The 18,200-nt window shown below is 39.8% G+C and overlaps 1 protein-coding gene across 9 annotated transcripts in view; it reads right to left on the bottom strand.

Annotated features, from left to right (window-relative positions):
* prpf40a (pre-mRNA processing factor 40 homolog A) overlaps positions 1-18,200 on the bottom strand; it is a 50,994-nt gene that overhangs the window by 6,458 nt on the left and 26,336 nt on the right. For 7 of the 9 annotated variants that reach the window (XM_033024061.1, XM_033024054.1, XM_033024060.1 and 4 more), the window contains 13 exons: positions 17,284-17,490; positions 16,749-16,860; positions 16,245-16,309; positions 15,163-15,327; positions 12,653-12,761; positions 12,402-12,552; positions 9,221-9,354; positions 8,709-8,823; positions 8,494-8,600; positions 7,409-7,525; positions 6,374-6,511; positions 6,142-6,237; positions 5,639-5,725 (listed from right to left, as the gene is read on the bottom strand). In XM_033024061.1, the coding sequence (XP_032879952.1) occupies positions 5,639-5,725; positions 6,142-6,237; positions 6,374-6,511; positions 7,409-7,525; positions 8,494-8,600; positions 8,709-8,823; positions 9,221-9,354; positions 12,402-12,552; positions 12,653-12,761; positions 15,163-15,327; positions 16,245-16,309; positions 16,749-16,860; positions 17,284-17,490 (1,603 nt within the window). The remainder of the gene's footprint in view (positions 1-5,638; positions 5,726-6,141; positions 6,238-6,373; positions 6,512-7,408; positions 7,526-8,493; positions 8,601-8,708; positions 8,824-9,220; positions 9,355-12,401; positions 12,553-12,652; positions 12,762-15,162; positions 15,328-16,244; positions 16,310-16,748; positions 16,861-17,283; positions 17,491-18,200) is intronic. The other 2 variants (XM_033024056.1, XM_033024053.1) reach the window with 1 other exon arrangement.

Below are 18,200 nucleotides of genomic sequence, written 5' to 3' on the forward strand. Positions count from 1 at the left end.
TTTAATAAGAACCTATGGGGTAAGTTTTTCACATAAAGGGTGGTGGGTGTGTGGAACGAGCTGCTGGAGGAGGTAATTGAAACAGGTATTATCGCAACGTTTAAGAAACAATTCAACAGGTACATGGATAGGGCAGGTTTAGAGAGATACGAGCTAAACGCAGACAGTGGGACTAGTGCAGATGGAACATGTTGGTGGGTGTGGGCAGGGTGGGCCGAAGGGCATATTTTCATGCTCTGAAGAAGGGTCTCGAACCAAAACATCACCCATTCCTTCTCTCCAGAGATGCTGCCTGTCCCGCTGAGTTACTCCAGATTTTTGTGTCTATCTACTTTATTTATAATATAAATGCAGGTCAGTGACTTCATTTAAATGATTGGTATTGCACTAGAAGTTCCAGCAATGGTTGGAATAAAGCTAAAATGCCAAATATGATCAGAAATTACCTCCGGACTCCATGCAAAATCCAGTTGCGAAGCCACGGGTCAGATACCCATATAATGGAACTATCTGCTAAAGATAATACCAAGTGCATAATAATGCCAAGTGTTTAAGTTGAAAGTGATACTGCAAGCCTTTGAAATGTCTCAGGAACGCATCAATCTTCTTCAGGGATGCTGTCTGACCCACTGAGTTACTGCAGCACTTTGAATCTTTTAATAGCCCTTGAGTAGGATGAAATCCGATGGACTGCCACAAATTCATGGGTACATATATGAATAGGCATACTGCTGATTCTATTTTATTGGCTTCTGAAATAATGGTGATAGTCTGTCATCTGTTTCATTCCAGCTTATATATCAGCTCGAGTGAAATGAAATGTAGCCAAGCTTCAGGTCTACATGGTACAGCTGTGGAAAGCACACATCTTTACCTGATGTTCTGTCCACCCAAATTCTGCTAACTAAGTTTGCCACAGTTGCCATAGAATAAATGTACCAGAAGATGCAGATACTATTGATGGTGCCAGTATAACATCAAATTTGCTTCTGGTGCTTTCATTTAATCTCGCCCAAATAAGATTAGCACATCTGAAGTCCCAAGTAGAAAATTACTTCCGTTTTCCAAATGTGCAATAAGTTGTGCTTTAAAGATGTTAATCACCTGGCAATTCTTGCAGACAAGTACTTCCAGATTGCCTATTAAAATAATGAATTATTTACGTACAAATTATTGATTGGTTGAAAGATACAATATGGCCCACTGAGTCCGCAATTTACATAGGGTCAATTAACCTACAAATCCGCACGTCTTTGGGACGTGGAAGGAAACTGGAGGACCCGAGGAAACCCATAAAGTCACAGAATGTGCAACCTCTATACAGACAGCAGGCGAGGTCAAGATTGAACCCTGGTCTCTTGTCCTGAGAGGCATCAGCTCTACCAGCTGCGCCACTGTCCCACCCTACAGTGCCATGGTGCCGATATGGGGAGAAGGCAGGAACGGGGTACTGAATGGGGATGATCAGCCACGATCACATTGAATGACGGTGCTGACTCGGAGTCCGAATGGCCTACTCCTGCACCTATTGTCTATTGCCGTCTATTCTTTTCTTCTATAAAATAATTTAACTGAGGTATCCAAGTTAGTTTGGAAGACTATTCTGATTGTTTTAGTTTCATCTGAAAGTCATAACTAGCCAAGCTTTCAAATTAAAAGAGGCAAAGCACTCTGCTTGACTCTGATTTGACTATTTACAACTCAAGCAATGACTGCCTCGCCAACAGTCTGTCTGTCCTTTCCTTCTTTGTGACTGTTTTGTATGTGTTAACAGTATGTCTTTTAGTGTTCTTTAGCTTGTTTGGAGGGGGGGGGGGGGGGTTGGGCTGGGTTAGTTGGGGGAAACTTTTTCTAATTTCTTACCTCGACAAAGAAACATTTTTTCCGTGTCATATCTCCATCCGCACTGCGACCTAACACCGAGGAGTTGGTGGCCTTTGCTGGAGATCGACCGGGAGCTTCATCGCGGGAGCCTGCGGACTTACCATCACGGAGTTCGCGATCCCTGTCGGGTGTCGTCATTGGGGCTCCAACCGTGGGAGCCTGCGGGACTTTAACATCACGGAGACCGCGGTCTCTGGTCAGAGACCGAATTCGGGGACTCCAAGCCGCAGGAGTTTCGACCGCCCTGACACGGGAGTTTCGATCGCCCGACACTTGAACTATGACCGCCGGCTGTGGGAGCTTCGATCGCCCCGACTGCGGAAAGTTTGCCTGCCCCGACCGCGGGAGAACGAAGAGGAAGGAGATTGAACCTTATTGCCTTCCATCACTGTGAGGAACGTGGGGAATCCACTGTGGTGGATGTTTATGTTAACTTTTATGTAGTTATGTGTCTTGTTGCTTTAAAAAAAAAATTCTGTTAGTATGGCTGTGTGGTAATTTGAATTTCACTGTACCTTAATTAGTACATGTGCCAATAAACTGATCTTGAAACGATTATTAAAACAAATGGAGTCAAGAGATAATACGGATCTGCCTTGGGTGGGTGTAGAGAGATTACTAGAATAGCAGCAGAGTGCATTTTCCAAGATGCAAGTTAGCAAGATGCAGAAAAAAAGAAAAATATATTGGGTCCGCTCAGACAACTGCTGTTTGGATTAACAACATGCTTCCATAATTAAACAAAGTGCTAGATTAACTCAGCAGGACAGGCAATATCTATGGAGAAAAAGGATGGGTGACATTTCGGGTTGGGACCCTTTTTCAGTTACCTTCCAATTACTGCTTAGCCAGCTGTACATCCAGCATTATCTGTTTACAGTTCTAATTATAGCCAATAATGTATAGAACATAGAACGGTATAGCGCAGCAACGAGCCCTTTGGTCCACAATATTTGTGCTGAACATGATGCCTAGCTGAACTGATCTCATCTGCATGCATGTGATCTACATCCCTCCATTCCCTGCAAATCCACGTGCCTATCTAAAAACGTCTTAAACGACACTATCGTATCTGCCTCCACCACCACTCCTGGCAATGCATTCCAGACCCTCACCACCGTCTGTGAAAAACCTGCCCCGCACATTTCCATTATCTTTTCCCCTTCTCACCTTAGAGCTGTGCCCTCTAGTGTTTCATTTGAACTGTGGCTTTTTGAAATCTCTATTCCCCAAGTTTCTCAACCCCGTCTTCATCACCTCCTGAACTCATCTTACAGTCACCCTGGTACAGATCACAGGGTTGCATTCGAGGTGCTGCTACTATACAGGTAAATGTAGGGCAGGTTAACAATTAAAAATGCAGCTACTATAACAACCTTGAAAAGACATACGGAAAGGTACAGGATTAGGAAAAGTTTCGGGGGATATTGCCAATGGGATGTTGCTTAGATGAGGCAATTTGGTCGGCATGGGAGAGGTGGGCCAAAGGGTTTGTTCCCATGTAGCATGACTGACTATGCTCAGCCAGGTGTGACTAACACCAATAAAGGAAGCCAAGTATAGTAAATTTGAATTCCCAGCAGAGTGCTTTCATGGAAATATTCTTCCATACATCAAATTTACAGTACATTTGAGACTCTTATGCAGCTTGTTTTTCCATTTACTAACTTCGAGACAACGTATTTCTTTATGGAACAACACAGGTGGTAGGTCACATGTCGCTTTGCATCTGCTCCAAAACCAAACAAGATCACAGATGATCGTGGCTTGGCATCCTTTGAAACCTGGACTCCCTAAAGACTAAAAATCTGTGTCTTGCCCTTGAAAATAGTTAATGATTGAGCCTCCAGAGCTTTCTGGGTGGAGAATTCCAAAGATTCACAAATACGTTGGTGATGACATTTCTTTTCATCTCTATCTTCAATAAACAACTCTCATTTGGGAACCCATCCAAGTGTTCTAGTTTGAGCATCTCTCCCAGTGCTACAGTGGTAGAGTTGCTGCCTAACAGCGCCAGAATCCCAGGTTTGATCTTGACTGCGGATGCTGTCTGTACGGAGTCTGTACATTTTCCCTGTGACCACATGGGTTTTCTCCGGGTGCTCCGGTGTCCTCCCACATTATAAAGACGTACAAGTTTCTCAGTTAATTGGCTTTGGTAAAATTGTAAATTGTCCCTAGGGTGTAGGATAAAGCTAGTGTACGGGGTGATCGCTCTTCGGTGCCGCCCACATCATATCATCATCATATATTTATTAAAAGTGTCTCTGCGTGTGTGTGTGTGCGTGTGTGCGTGTGTGTGTGCGCGCGTGTGTGTCTGTATGTGTGGACTACAGGCCCTTAACTTGTATCAGAGGGATGGCAAGAGCAAAGTATGGAGGAGAGACAGAACTACCCAAGATCCAAAGCATACCACCTCATCTGTGAAACACAGTGGCGGGGGGTGTTATGGCTTGGGCATGTATGGCTGCTGAAGGTACTGGCTCACTTATCTTCATTGATGATACAACTGCTGATGGTAGTAGCATAATGAATTCTGAAGTGTATAGACACATCCTATCTGCTCAAGTTCAAACAAATGCATCAAAACACATTGGCCGGCGGTTCATTCTACAGCAAGACAATTATCCCAAACATACTGCTAAAGCAACAAAGGAGTTTTTCAGCTAGAAAATGGTCAATACTTGAGTGGCCAAGTCAATCACCCGATCTGAACCCAATTGAGCCTGCCTTTTATACGCTGAAGAGAAAACTGAAGGGGACTAGCCCCGAAAACAAGCATAATCTAAAGATGGCTGCAATACAGGCCTGGCAGAGCATCACCAGAGAAGACACCCAGCAACTGGCGATGTACATGAACCACAGATTTCAAGCAGTCATTGCATGCAAAGGATATGCAACAAAATACTAAACATGACTACTTTCATTCACATGACATTGCTGTGTCTCAAACATTATGGTGCCCTGAAATTGGGGGGGGGGGGACTATGTATAAACACTGCTGTAATTTCTACATGGTGAAACCAAAATGTATAAAAATGGAATTTATTAAAATCTGACAATGTGCACTTCAACCACATGTGATTATTTTCTATTACTATTAAATAAATTATTTTTCTATCTTATCTATCTATCTACAAATCTCAAATTGTGGAGTACAGAGGCAAATAAAGAAATTATAGGTCTTTGTCCCAAACATTATGGAGGGCACTGTACAAACTTGTACGTCTCGTTGGAGTGTATAAGCTGGAGAAAACCCATGCGGTCACAGGGATAACGTATAAACTGCACGGACAGCACACGTAGTCAGGATTGAACCTGGGTCTCTGGCGCTGTAAGGCTGCAACTCCATCGCTACGCACAGTGCCACCCTGACTGCAGAATTATTTTCTGCAGTTGAATACCAATAATTTACGTTCAAAGGTTACTAGCACCTAATATATTTTAAATGAAGTGGTAGGCATTCCAATGATACTTCCACAATTACTGTCACTTGAAAGTAGACAAAAATGCTGGAGAAACTCAGCGGGTGAGGCAGCATCTATGGAGCGAAGGAAATAGGCAACGTTTTGGGTCGAGACCTTTGTTCAGACTGTCACTTGAAAGGTAGCTTATGAGGCTTGTCACGTTGACAAAAAATAATTTTAATTTACAGACCAGAATATAACAAATCATTAAATTCTGCATATAACCTGGGTGTTAAATGGTTCAGTATACAACACATTGATGAATAAATTAAATTACAAGCACTTACGGAGCGAGAGCGAGAATGCTTCCTGTGATGTTTTTTAGATTTCTTGGAATGTTTTTTGCTCTTTGAATGATGATGCTGGCATTCGTGCTAATGTGTGAAAAAGAGCTTAGATAAAATACAAACTTGCAGAACAATAAACTATTTTTGACAACCGTAGCCCAGAACACTGCTTTTCTCTCAACAGACACTATGTAAATCTCACATTTAGTTTCAATAAAGAGTGCAGTGAAAGGAAAGGGCAGAAAAAATGAAGAAAGACAACGATTAATTTAGGGATGAAAGAAACTGCAAAACTGTAGTAATTTGGATCTAAAATTATTAAATTATGAGTTTCAAGTGGATTAACTAAAATTAAAATTGTGGTTTCAAATTTCAAGCCAATTATTATTTAGATATCATTGTATGGTCAGTTAAAAAAAATTAAACATTTATTAACAATAGGCAGATTACAGCACAGAAAAATGAACAAAATGCAAAAGCACTGCAGTGTGTTCCATGATTACCTCAAGAACCTGTAAAAATTCCTTGAAAAGTCGTTTTCGTTCAGATTCTACCGTAATGTCTTCGAAAGAAGACTCATTTACAAATCTCTCTCGGACCTGGAATAAATAATAGGATGATAAACTTTATTGCGCTCAACACATTTATTGCACATCAAAAAAAGCATAAGATTTCAAGATAATTGTAAATTTGAAATCTGTTGTGCACTTTACAATGGCATTGGCATATACACACCTCATCCCAATTTGATTCTGGTTCAAGAGGAGGTGTTGCTTGTTTTAACATACTCTTGAAAGCAGTTTCTTTACGCTTTAATTTCCTGGCTTCTTCTTTCTCTCTTTCACGTTCTCTAGCTTCCGCTTTTTCTAATAACTAATAGAAATCAAAGTGATTGTCTCATTCTGGACAGACCATTTAAATGAAAGAAAACTAACAATCTTTGGGCGATGGTGTAAGCAACGGAAAAAAATTATACCAACTACAATTGGAAATATCTTCATAAATAAAGTGAAATACTTTCTGATAATGGTGCATAATAATCATTTCACAAAAACATTTCTTACTGCCCAAATCACATTTTTACTATTTAGTCTTTAGTGACTTTAGAGATACTGCGCGGAAGCAAGCCGTTTGGCTCACCAAGTCTGCGCCAACCAGCGATCACCCCATACAATAACCAATACACACTAGACATTTTATTTCTCAACTTACCAAAACCAATTAACCTATCCAATTAACCGATCTTTGGAGTGTGGGAGAAAACTGGAGCACCCAGAGAAAACCCACGTGGTCACGGGGGAGAACGTACAAACTCTGTACAGACAGCACCCATAGTCAGGATCAAACCCGGGTCTCTGGCGCTGTAAGGCAGCAACTCTACCGCTGCGCCATCGTGCCCATTAAATTTGACTTTTGCTTTTATTATCAACATTTTGAAGGAGGTTTCTGTCCAATCCTCAGGATTTGACAAAACTCTGATAAAAGAACATGCAGTGTGGAAGTACTTGTGCAGGAGCAGCATGGATTTCGTAAGTAAGTGACACGTTAGCAGCACAAAAGTGATGAGCATAGGACCGTGGAGAGAAGCAGAGCAAAGTGTGGGACCAATTAAGTTTTGGACCTTCTACATCAAAGGGATAATAAATAAAAACTGAGGTGGAGTGTAGGGCATTGGAAATCTCCATTTAGCACATATCAGTACTGTGGGAACATCAGCTTTAGTAATCCAGTACATTACATTGAAAAGACAATCTTTAAATAGCTACTTACACTGTTAAAGGTGAGTTTAATATTACCAGCATCAAGTGTGGCAGCTCGTTTGTCTGAACTAATGACTGTACCAAATTCTTCAAAAGTTGTATTTACTTCTACAACAAATCCTTTATCCTGCACAGGGAAAATAATAGAGAACATTTTAGGACCACCTCACATTTGGAGCAATTGGCATAATTCTTCACGGAACGTTTCACAAGGTTAACGGAATAACAATCTTTAATACTGTGCTGGGCTGATGATTAATTGATACACAAAGCTTTTGTAACCTACTTATGGAAAGAAAAGTACAAAATAATCATTGCCCTGTATGGAGATGTTGTTTTGAGGAAGACCTATACTGTAAAAGTGTACCTAACCATTACCAAATCCTATATTAGATATGAGTAATAATATATCATAAGAAGTTTTCTTATAAGGAATCATCATCATCGTTGAAAACATCAACGGGCACAGTGCCTTACAATGCTATGTACGACAGTGATCGCAACTTCTACTGAAGTGTGGATGGCCGTTGGCTCGCTTGGAGCTCATCCGCCCTTTGACAGGTCTTGTTTTTGGTCCTGCTGGGGGTCTACAGCCCCCTCCTCACCTGGCAAACCAGGTGGAGGAGATGGTTTAGTCTCCGACTATCCGACCATGGAGCAGTTAGCACGGGATTACATGGTACCAGTGGCGGGGGAAACTCCCCGACCTGATCTAAGATAAAAGTTAACTTAGATTCCAGAAATCACTTGTTTTCTCACCAATCTCAGCTAGTTTTTCATCATCCCATTTCACTACCTTTCAATTCAGAAATTCGTATAATATCACAATCTATTTCTCTAATCAGTATTTACTTGGTTTAAATTTCTGCTGAAACTTTTATAATAATATTGGGATCAAGGAAATCAACATGCCACATAAATTCACCATTTTGTAAGTTATAAATCTTCCACTGCACACTTTCATACATGATCAGCCATGATCATATTGAATGGCGGTGCAGGCTCGAAGGGCCGAATGGCCTACTCCTGCACCTATTGTCTATGTTTCTATGAAATCCCACGTTACATATGTTATTACGTATATTATGCAATCACCTTTAAAATATCTTTTATTATCTTCTTCTCATCATGGAAGCGTGCCTTTAGATCTTCTACATAAAATTTGAAGAGATCAAGTGGGGTAGATCCTAAAAATGACATTTCAACATAAATAATAGAAAATATGAATCTTATTTGAGAAATACTAATGAACAGAAAAGTCAGCTAATGTCATGAACAAGGGATTTTTGGATAAACTGAATTCATCTTACCAGGTTGTCCTAACATTTTGGAAAATCTAATATCAGCACTGATCGCAGGATACAATTCCATCCAAGTTGACATTGAATGCAAATGTCCACTTTCATGCAATTCATCTAAGAATATCTGCAAAATGAAAAGAGGGAATTCATCCTATATTTTCAGGACTTTTTTTACCGTATGAAAACACGTTATAATTAATGATATTTGAAGATGATATCAGGTTTGTAACCACATTTCAAAGGAATAATTACTGTATGTGGCAGTTTCTATTATAGATTATGACATGTAGGCATGAGCTTTGCTTTATTGGGCGAGATCAAGATAAAATTTTAACAAGTCAACGTGGATAACAAAATAAAATTTAAGAACTGATTCCAAATTATGATGCTTGTAACTTGAATAAAGAACAGCGCACCCAGAAAAGAATGCAACTGTTTGAAAAAGTTGCTTTTTTCCCTTTCCCCAGGCACACAACTTTTTGATACGGTGGATATCACCTATAAATTTATTGATCACTTACCTGAAATGCTTCTCTATTTTTACGCTGCCTTCTCCTCTCTCTAAGCAATCCTCGTTGCTTCTCCTCCTCTTCCTCTTTCTCTAATGCTCTGATATGCTCTTCAAAACAAACAAGTGCATCTTCCTTATCCATATCTATGAAACAAAGATTTGGTGACAACTGTAAATTTAATGTGTGATATTGGAGTTTCAATAAGAATTTAAAATTATGCAACCAATGCTTTCAAGCAGGTATTCTGGAAAAATAGGTGCAAGGAGCTACAAATGCTGCTTTACAAAAAAATGGACAAAGTGTTGGAGTAAAACTTTATCCAAAGAGTACAAGAGCAGTTACAAACTGGGTATTTTTATGCAAGATCTATGTAAAGTTAGTGAATGAAAAAATCTCTCTCGTGGCAATGCCATTATTTGTGATAAGCAAAGAATCATAGAGGTAAAAGAATAGGCTGCTCCCATCCTTACAAGTCCTTGCATCCATCTCACTTGTGGCATGTGCCTTGGAAGGTCACACAATATAGAACTTCGGAGCTGTTAATATTTGTTTATTTGGACTAGTTTCAAATGAATTCTTCTCCATTAATCTCAGGATATCGATGCCGAGATATACAGGAAGGGTGTGCTTGAATGGCAATATAAAAATAAAACTAGGTGCAAGAGTAATCATCTGGTCTTTCAAGCTTGCTTGCCATTCATCAAGATCAAGGCTGATCATTCACAAAAATTCAACTCAATTTCCTACTTTATTCCCACATCTTTGAAAATATCCTGAAATCTATCTGTTTTGAATAAACTCTTATGACCAACTCGATAGTACTCCAAAGTAGAGAATTCAAAAGATTCACCACCTTCTAGTGAAAAGAAATTTCCCATCTAAGCCCAAAATGCCCTATACTTCATTCTGGAACTGTGACCCATGGTCTAGCCTCAGCAGCCTGGGGAAGCATTCATCTTGCCGAGCAAAAAAACCCTTAAAACATAAAAGCCGTTTAGGTTCAGGAAGGTCTAAATAAGGATAAAAGGTTGGACCATCTTTAACATGATTTAACATTTATCAACGTAAGAAAAGATGAATTAAGACTTTGTGCATGTGGCTAGACTGCTTCACTCTAGAGGAATTATAAATGGAATTAGATAATGCAATCATTTCTACTTGTAACCGTACGATGCATTAAAAGATCAAATAGGTTAAGATGGTTAGGCCTTGGGTGGATCGGTACCCTTCTTCAGTCAGGCCCTAACCCTAAATGTCACCTGTCCATTCCCTCGATAGATGATGGCTGGCCCGCTGAGTTCCTATAGCTCAAGATTTGCTCAAGATTAGACAATCTGCAGTTCCTTGCATCGCCAAGGCCTTGGGTATTGTTGCGGGGATCCACTATGACTGGCTTCAAAAGACTGTCACTCACACCTAACCGATGGAATTCTATGCCTTTGCTTAAACTCAAGCCAAAGTAAGGTTTGCAATCGATGATTGTAATAGGAGCCAAACTGAGCAGCACTCTGCACTTAATTGGTGAGCAAATGTCATTTGATGCCACAATTGAAGAATAGGTTTATGGAACCATAGTTGAGCAGATTGGATTTTTTTCTTATTTAGCAAGCCAGATGACTCAACTGAATCTATGCAAGAACGTAACAGGGGATGCGATTAGTTCTGGAGCAAAAATCTTCCAGAGCTATTCACATCCAACTGGAGGTTAGAGCCCACAGCCGAACCTTTATCAAGTGCACCGAGCTATATTTTGATCACGTGGAGTGAATCAAATTGGCTCTCCGACATGCATGAGAATCTAGAACCAGGGGACACAACCTCAGAATGAAAAACATACCTTTAGAATGGAGGTGGGGAGGGATTTCTTCAGCCAAAAGGTGGTGAATCTGTAGAATTTATTGCCACAAACAGCTGTGGAGGCCAAGTCATTGAGTATTTTTAAGACAGAATTTGATTCTGGATTATTAAGGGTGTCAAGGTCTATCTGGATAAGGCAAGAGAATGGGATTGAGAGGGAAAGATAGATCAGCCATGATTGAATGGCAGAGTAGACTCAATGTGAATCTGTGGAATTCTTTGCCACATACAATTTGGTGGCGAAATCATTGGGTATTTTTAAAGCGGAGATTGATGGGTTATTGATTACTAAAGGTATCAAAGGTTACAGGGAGAAGACAGAAGAATGGGGTTGAGTGGGAAAATTAGATCAGCCATAATCAAATGGTGAAGCAGACTTGATGGGCCGAATGGTCTAATTCTGCTCCTATGTCACATGATCTTATGACTTCAAGAGGAGGCAAGAGATTGTGTACATCACTTCTAAATGAAGATTGTTACAAACGCTTCAGCCTTGTGCACTCATTTGTTAGGGTCTGTTATCAGTAAAGAAGGGGACATTCAAGAACTCATCTCCTCCCATTAACTGTATAATGACTCATCACCAATCATGACTGGAGCACCCAGCTTTGATCTAGTTTACGATCACTTGATTACTTAGCTCCATATTCATATTTCTTTATGACACAGATGGAGACCATTCAGCCCAACAACTCGATGACATTTCCAATTCCCATTAATTTTCCCCATAAGCAAATCCTATTCTCCACGGACTCCCATCAACTCCCACTCTGATTCTCCAACTCACCTACATACAGAGATACTCAACAGTTGCCAATTGATCATACAACTTGCATACCTTTGGAACGTGGGTGGAATCTGGATCACTTAAAAGAAACGCTGGCATGTCTTGAGAGCGTACAAATTCCACAGGTGGAATCGGAAGTCAGATCGAACCTGGTCACTGGTGCAATAATGCAGCAGCTCTACCACCTGCGCCAATGTGCCATCCATTGTTCTGTCTATCGCTTGCTGGTTCTATTATTTAACATGTAATGAGCCCGGCAGGAGAGTTTCATCAAAATGGTGTTGATTCACCCTGAGAAATACTGTTACATGTTAAATGGTTGTTTCCTAACCATACACATTGCTGTAAACGTAAAACAACGCTCTTATCCACAAAATACTGAATAAATGTTTGCAAATTGTTCTGCAATTTTTAACTACTCAAAAGTATATTAATCAATTCTACCCACACGGCGTTTGTGTTATGTCAATCTGCCAATCCAATTCCTACCACAGTTGCATGACTTTTCTTTCCACTCATACAATTTGCTCTGACCATTGAACTTACTTTGTAGCTCTTCATCTTCTGCAAAATTTGGATTATCCATCAGGTACTGTTGTGCTTCTGACCATGTAGTGCTGTAAGTGACATTTGCCATGTTGTCAAGTATGTTCTTTAGTGCCTGAGTATTTCTTTTCCGAAGCTGCCTTGCTTGTTCCTTAAATTAAAAAGGAATCCATTTCAATGATTGGTGAAACATGGAATGTACTAGTCTCAAGCAGCCTTTTCTTACTTCACAACTTCATAAATAATCAAACCTTTTCTTTTTTAGCCAGGAAAAACAAAACATCTTCATAGATTTCCTGCCGGTCACGCTCTGGAACCGCAGTCCATACTTCAGTTTCTCCAAACATTTGTTCAGCTTTTCTGAAACAATAAAATATGTTTTTTTTTTTAACATGCAAGTTCCACTCGATAAGAAATATCCATTCATAGTTTTCTGCAGTAATCAGTTGAACAATATGACCCAAATTGGATTAAGTTACTACCGATAGCCAAAGGACTACATTATTGATCTAGAGATGAAATCAAATCTCATCACAACAGCTGGGGAATTTAAATTTTATTAATTGAATAAATCTGGAACACCAATAATAACGTTGTCATAAATACCAATTTGGTTCTCAAATCTCCTTCAGGGAAGGTAATCTGTATATATGTGGCACTAGATGTTTGTGTTACATTTTTTATTGTGTTTTGTGTGTTCTTTTTCATTGTATCGCTGTTGGCAAATTCATTTCACTTGCACTTTATGTGCAAGTGACAAATAAAACTGATTGATTGATTGATTGATTGAGATTCCAATAATAGACAATAGACTAGGTGCAGGAGTAGGCCCTTCGAACCAGCACCGCCATTCAATGAGATCATGGCTGATCATCCCCAATCAGTACCCCGTTCCTGCCTTCTCCCCATATCCCCTGATTATTTTTAAGAGCCCTATCTAGCTCTCTCTTGAAAGCATCCAGAGAACCTGCCTCCACCGCCCTCTGAGGCAGAGAATTCCACAGACACCACTCTCTGTGAGAAACCGTGTTTACTTGTCTCCATTCTAAATGGCTTACTCCTTCTTCTTAAACTGTGGCCCCTGGTTCTGGACTCCCCCAACATCGGGAACATGTTTCCTGCCTCTAGCGTGTCCAAGCGCTTAACAATCTTATACGTTTCAACCCTCTCATCCTTCTAAACTCCAGAATGTACAAGCCCAGCTGCTCCATTCTCTCAGCATATGACAGTCCCGCCATCCCTGGAATTAACCTTGTAAACCTACGCTGCACTCCATCAATAGCAACGCTGCACTCCCTCAATAATGTGGTTAATTACGTAATTTGAGATCGACAATAAGCCCAAAACATCTTGATCTCTGGTTTACAGTTCTCAGTGGAACTACCACAATGTCTTTCTTTTGGGTCATTCTCTCACTCCTTTAGTTTAATTTAGAGATGCAGCATGGCAACAGGCCCTTCCGCCCACCGAGTCCGCGCTGACCAACGATCGCCCGTTTACACTAGTTCCATGTTATCCCACTTCTGCATCCTACACACGAGGGACAATCTACCGAAGCCAATTAACCTACAAACCCGCCCATCCTGTACATTAAATCCCTAATTCAAAGAGCAGCTGGTAATCAAACACCACTGCAAGTGAGTCCAATGTGAAACATTTGAATGGGGTCAGTTTTGATAAAAATGCCAACTGCAGACAAGTGGTTTATTTTTAACTTACTTTTTTGGTTATCAATTTCTAATGACCTTTAGTAAATGTGTTATAGCTTTAAATTATTTAAATTGTATACAAATATCTGTGATTACCAGATATGTTCATTAAAAAGGCCTTTGAAAGACCATCAGGGTGTAGAGGAGGCAGAACCTCAGGATCAGCTGGCTGAGAGCAAGTGTCCAGGTCTTCCCCTATGGCACACGCAAATGCCTGATCAATCTCTGGCTCACTGCAAGGATTATTTACAAGGAGAGAATGAAAGTAAATTCAGATTTATTGTATATTTATTTGGTGTGTTATAGTGTTAAGAGCCTTTAAAGCAGCAACCAGCAAGAATTTTATTGCTCCGTTTCCAGTGCAGATTATAATTAAACACTCTTGACACACTCATTAAACGACTTTTCTAACAAAAGCAGAACATGTCCAAAACCTGTCAACCAGTATTTGTAAGAAACAAATGCATCTTTTTCAAGACAATGCTTGCACACCACTGGTTTAAACAAGAGGGCTGATTGGTAAATTGGATAAGTTAAAGTGGTTAGAGTCAGAGTAAGTGTGGAACAGACCCTTCGGCCTAACTTGCCCACACCGGCCAACAATGTCCCAGCTACACTAGTCCCACTTGCCTGCGCTTGGTCCATATCCCACCAAACCTGTCCTATTCATTTATCTGAATGATGGGATAGCCTCAACTATCTCCACTTCTAGCTTGTTCCATACACCCACCACCCTTTGTGTGAAAAATTTACCCCTCGGAATCCTATTAAATCTTTTCCCCCTCACCTTCAACCTATGTCATCTGGTCCTTGATTCCTCTACTCTGGGCAAGAAACTGTGCAATCTAATCCTGATCTATTTCTTTCATGAATTTGTACACCTCTATAAGATCACCACTCATCCTCCTGTGCTCCATGGAATTGAGACCCAGCCTACTCAACCTCTCTCTATAGCTCACATCCTCTAGTCCTGGCAACATCCTCGTAAATCTTTTCTGAACCCTTTGATTCATTGATGAATGTTTACATATTCTCAGTAGAAACTACTGCACCTATATCTGGTTGTGGATGTCATTTTTTCATGGTTTTCAAGGAATCGCTGGAAGTTTTCTTTTGCCTCCTTGTAGCGGAGTCTGGCTTCTTCCTTCTCTTCTTTCTCCGTCTGTATTTTGTAGGCATTAAATGCTTGCTTCTTCTCACTGAGCTTTGGTAAAGCACTGCAAGGTTCAAAAGAGTAGATACAATTGGTAAACAACAGCAAAATAATTAATGATGAAAACGCGAAATAATTAAAATAGAACATCTTATACTTTAGTCACGTAAGCACTGAAAATAAGCGGCACAGTGGCACAACAGAACAGCTGCTGCCTTACAGCACCAGAGACCCAGGTTAAATTCTGACTGGGTGGAGATGGGGGCTGCACGGAGTTTGTATGTTCTTCCTGTGACCGCATGAGTTTCTTCCTACACTCCAAGGACGTACAGGTTTGTAGATTAATTAACTTGGTAAAATTGTCCATTGTCCCAGTAGAATGTTTCCAAATGTCGGACGGGCCCACAGTGGGTGCTGGAGGTCAGTCGAGAATGCACTGTCTAGAACAACGAGGGATCTAGTGTAGAGGGGAGCCGCCAATAACAGCGAAGGGCCTTTGGTGACTAAAATTAATACTTTTTCTTTGCATAGCTTGTGATAATAAAGTATCAATCAAAATACATGAAATACATTGCTAGAGAATGCTGTTTATTTCCAGATCATAAAACAATATTGGAAACTAAAGTTTTTAGTACTGAGACACTTACCTTTATGTAAAGGAAGAAGAGACAATTATATAAACAAGCCCTCATTATTAGCCTGTGATAATCTGTGCTTGCAAGATCCTGTCAAACTAGAAATGAAAAAATCCACTCAAAAGAATGGGTTTCTGTTTCAACACTGTCAATGTATTGTCGGCACCGGGGAACAGAAATCGTAAGAGCTCACCGATTAATTTATATTCCACTGTGAATGCATTTAAAAATATATTTAGCTTATTTCTACAAGAGTTAGAGAACTTTAGTTTCTTTTAAGTGGACATGAGGATTAATACTGAGCAGAAGGCCTCAAATGTTTAAATAGACATTTTTAGATACTTACCTATACCTAGGGTCATTTATAATCATTTTCATTGCTTGCTCCCATGATGCATTTGACAGAACACCCTAAAGAAATAGGGAACACTTCAGATTAAATGCAAATACTTTCATTATACATCAGACTAGAAAGGTTAGTAGATAAAATATGCAAGATCTGAAATAAATCTCAGAATTTTTCATCTAATTTGATTTCTGCCAAAACATTATCCTAATCCTGATTTAATTCCTTTATCCAACCAATTAGTTAGGTTGTATAACAAATTGCAAAATTCATATCATATTTATCACATTTTAGCGTGCCCAGGTAGCATTATCTAGTCTGCCTCAAACCCCATTTGCCCAATGCCATACACCAGTGCAGCACCTTTGTTGGCCATGGTGGGATGACTAAATATCTCTCTGAATAAACGTGAAAACGTTGCATGTGTTAAAATTAAAAAAAGCGACGAGAGATTGTTATGAAGGAGCTTTATCAATGATTAAAGTATAATTTTGCAACCAATACCTTTTCTTTCAACAGTTCTTTGAATGCTTGTTTTGCTTCCTCCTTTGTGTTCCAGGTATACGTTTTCCTGACTGGCTCTTTCTTCACCTCCTCCTCTTTTTTAGGAACATCACTGGAAAAAATGTTACAAAAATGAACAAAAAAAAAACAAAATTCAGAAATGATTTAAAATAAGTGGATTTTTTAAGTGCAGTAAAAATAACAGATTTTAATGAGAATTTAATTTGCTATTTTAATAAACTGTGATCAATATACCTCGCATTACAACTAGAAAACATGTCAGCAACTGCAGCATCATCTTCACAACATAAATATTCATGTAGAAAATAAGTTTGTCGCATCAGATTTTAGCTGTGTTTTTTTTTGTGACAGTACTTAGTACCAGCATCTTTATGGCATTGCGCAAGTTATTACGCGTACCGCACCTTTTAGTGTACAAGAAAACACTGCTAAATAGCCATTTGTTCTTATACTCCATCATATTTCAATCACACTTGTATAACAAGAAACTGCGAGCACTGATGAAAGCTCATACTTCTCTTGAACTTCCTGCTTCGATATTTCTTCGACTGGCTGGGATGTAACTTCTACAGGCTCGGCCTCAGGCTGTTCCACAGCTACTGTTTGCTGCTTTTCGTTTTCATCAGTAGTCGTGACTTCATTCTCGATAACTTCCACTGGGGTAGTCGTTGTTGCTTCTTGAACAGAGGCAGTTGCAGTGGATACTGTAGCATCCTTCACTCTGTTGAAAATAAGCATCAGAAGATTTAGGTTAATTTCCAGGAACAATGTCTTTCTATAGTTCACTCATGTATATGAAATGTGAGACAAGGTCAGCTGAAATACAGAATTACAACATAGAAATATATGTACAAAAGCTACTCAAATTGTTATTTTACAATTACAGATTTTTTTAGGAGACAGGTACAAACAAAACCTTCCTAACTTTGCTCCTACTATATCATCAAGAACAATACCCCTTCATTTAATAACTTAGCAAAGACCAGGAATTCAAGTAACAGGTTAGGAAATTTTAGAGGGAAATAGGCAGGCAGGTGGGAGGGGCGTAGATGGGACACCTTGATCGGCATGGACAAGTTGTGCCAAAAGGCCTATTTCCCTGCTGGAAAACTCTATGAACAGAGTGCAAATAACATTTACAGCACTATGATTCAACATGTCTTCAGTCGCAGGATGCTAAGTAACTCAATGACTATCACCAACTACAGGTAGTGGGCCATAACCAGCACAATTTGTCTCAAGAGCATTTCAAAACCTGATCATATGCTTGCACTATTAAGAAATGTTGCAGGTAAATCTTGCGAAGCCAACTGGTGAATGCATACCTCAGTTACGGAGCCGGATTGTTTGACCTTGAGACAGGAAAGATTATATAGAGGAACAAGGAAATGGCAAGAGTAAGTAAACACAAAATTCGCATCCGTCTCTCGT

This window comes from Amblyraja radiata, chromosome 7 (genome assembly GCF_010909765.2).
Source record: "Amblyraja radiata isolate CabotCenter1 chromosome 7, sAmbRad1.1.pri, whole genome shotgun sequence".
In the NCBI taxonomy this organism is placed as follows: domain Eukaryota; kingdom Metazoa; phylum Chordata; class Chondrichthyes; order Rajiformes; family Rajidae; genus Amblyraja; species Amblyraja radiata.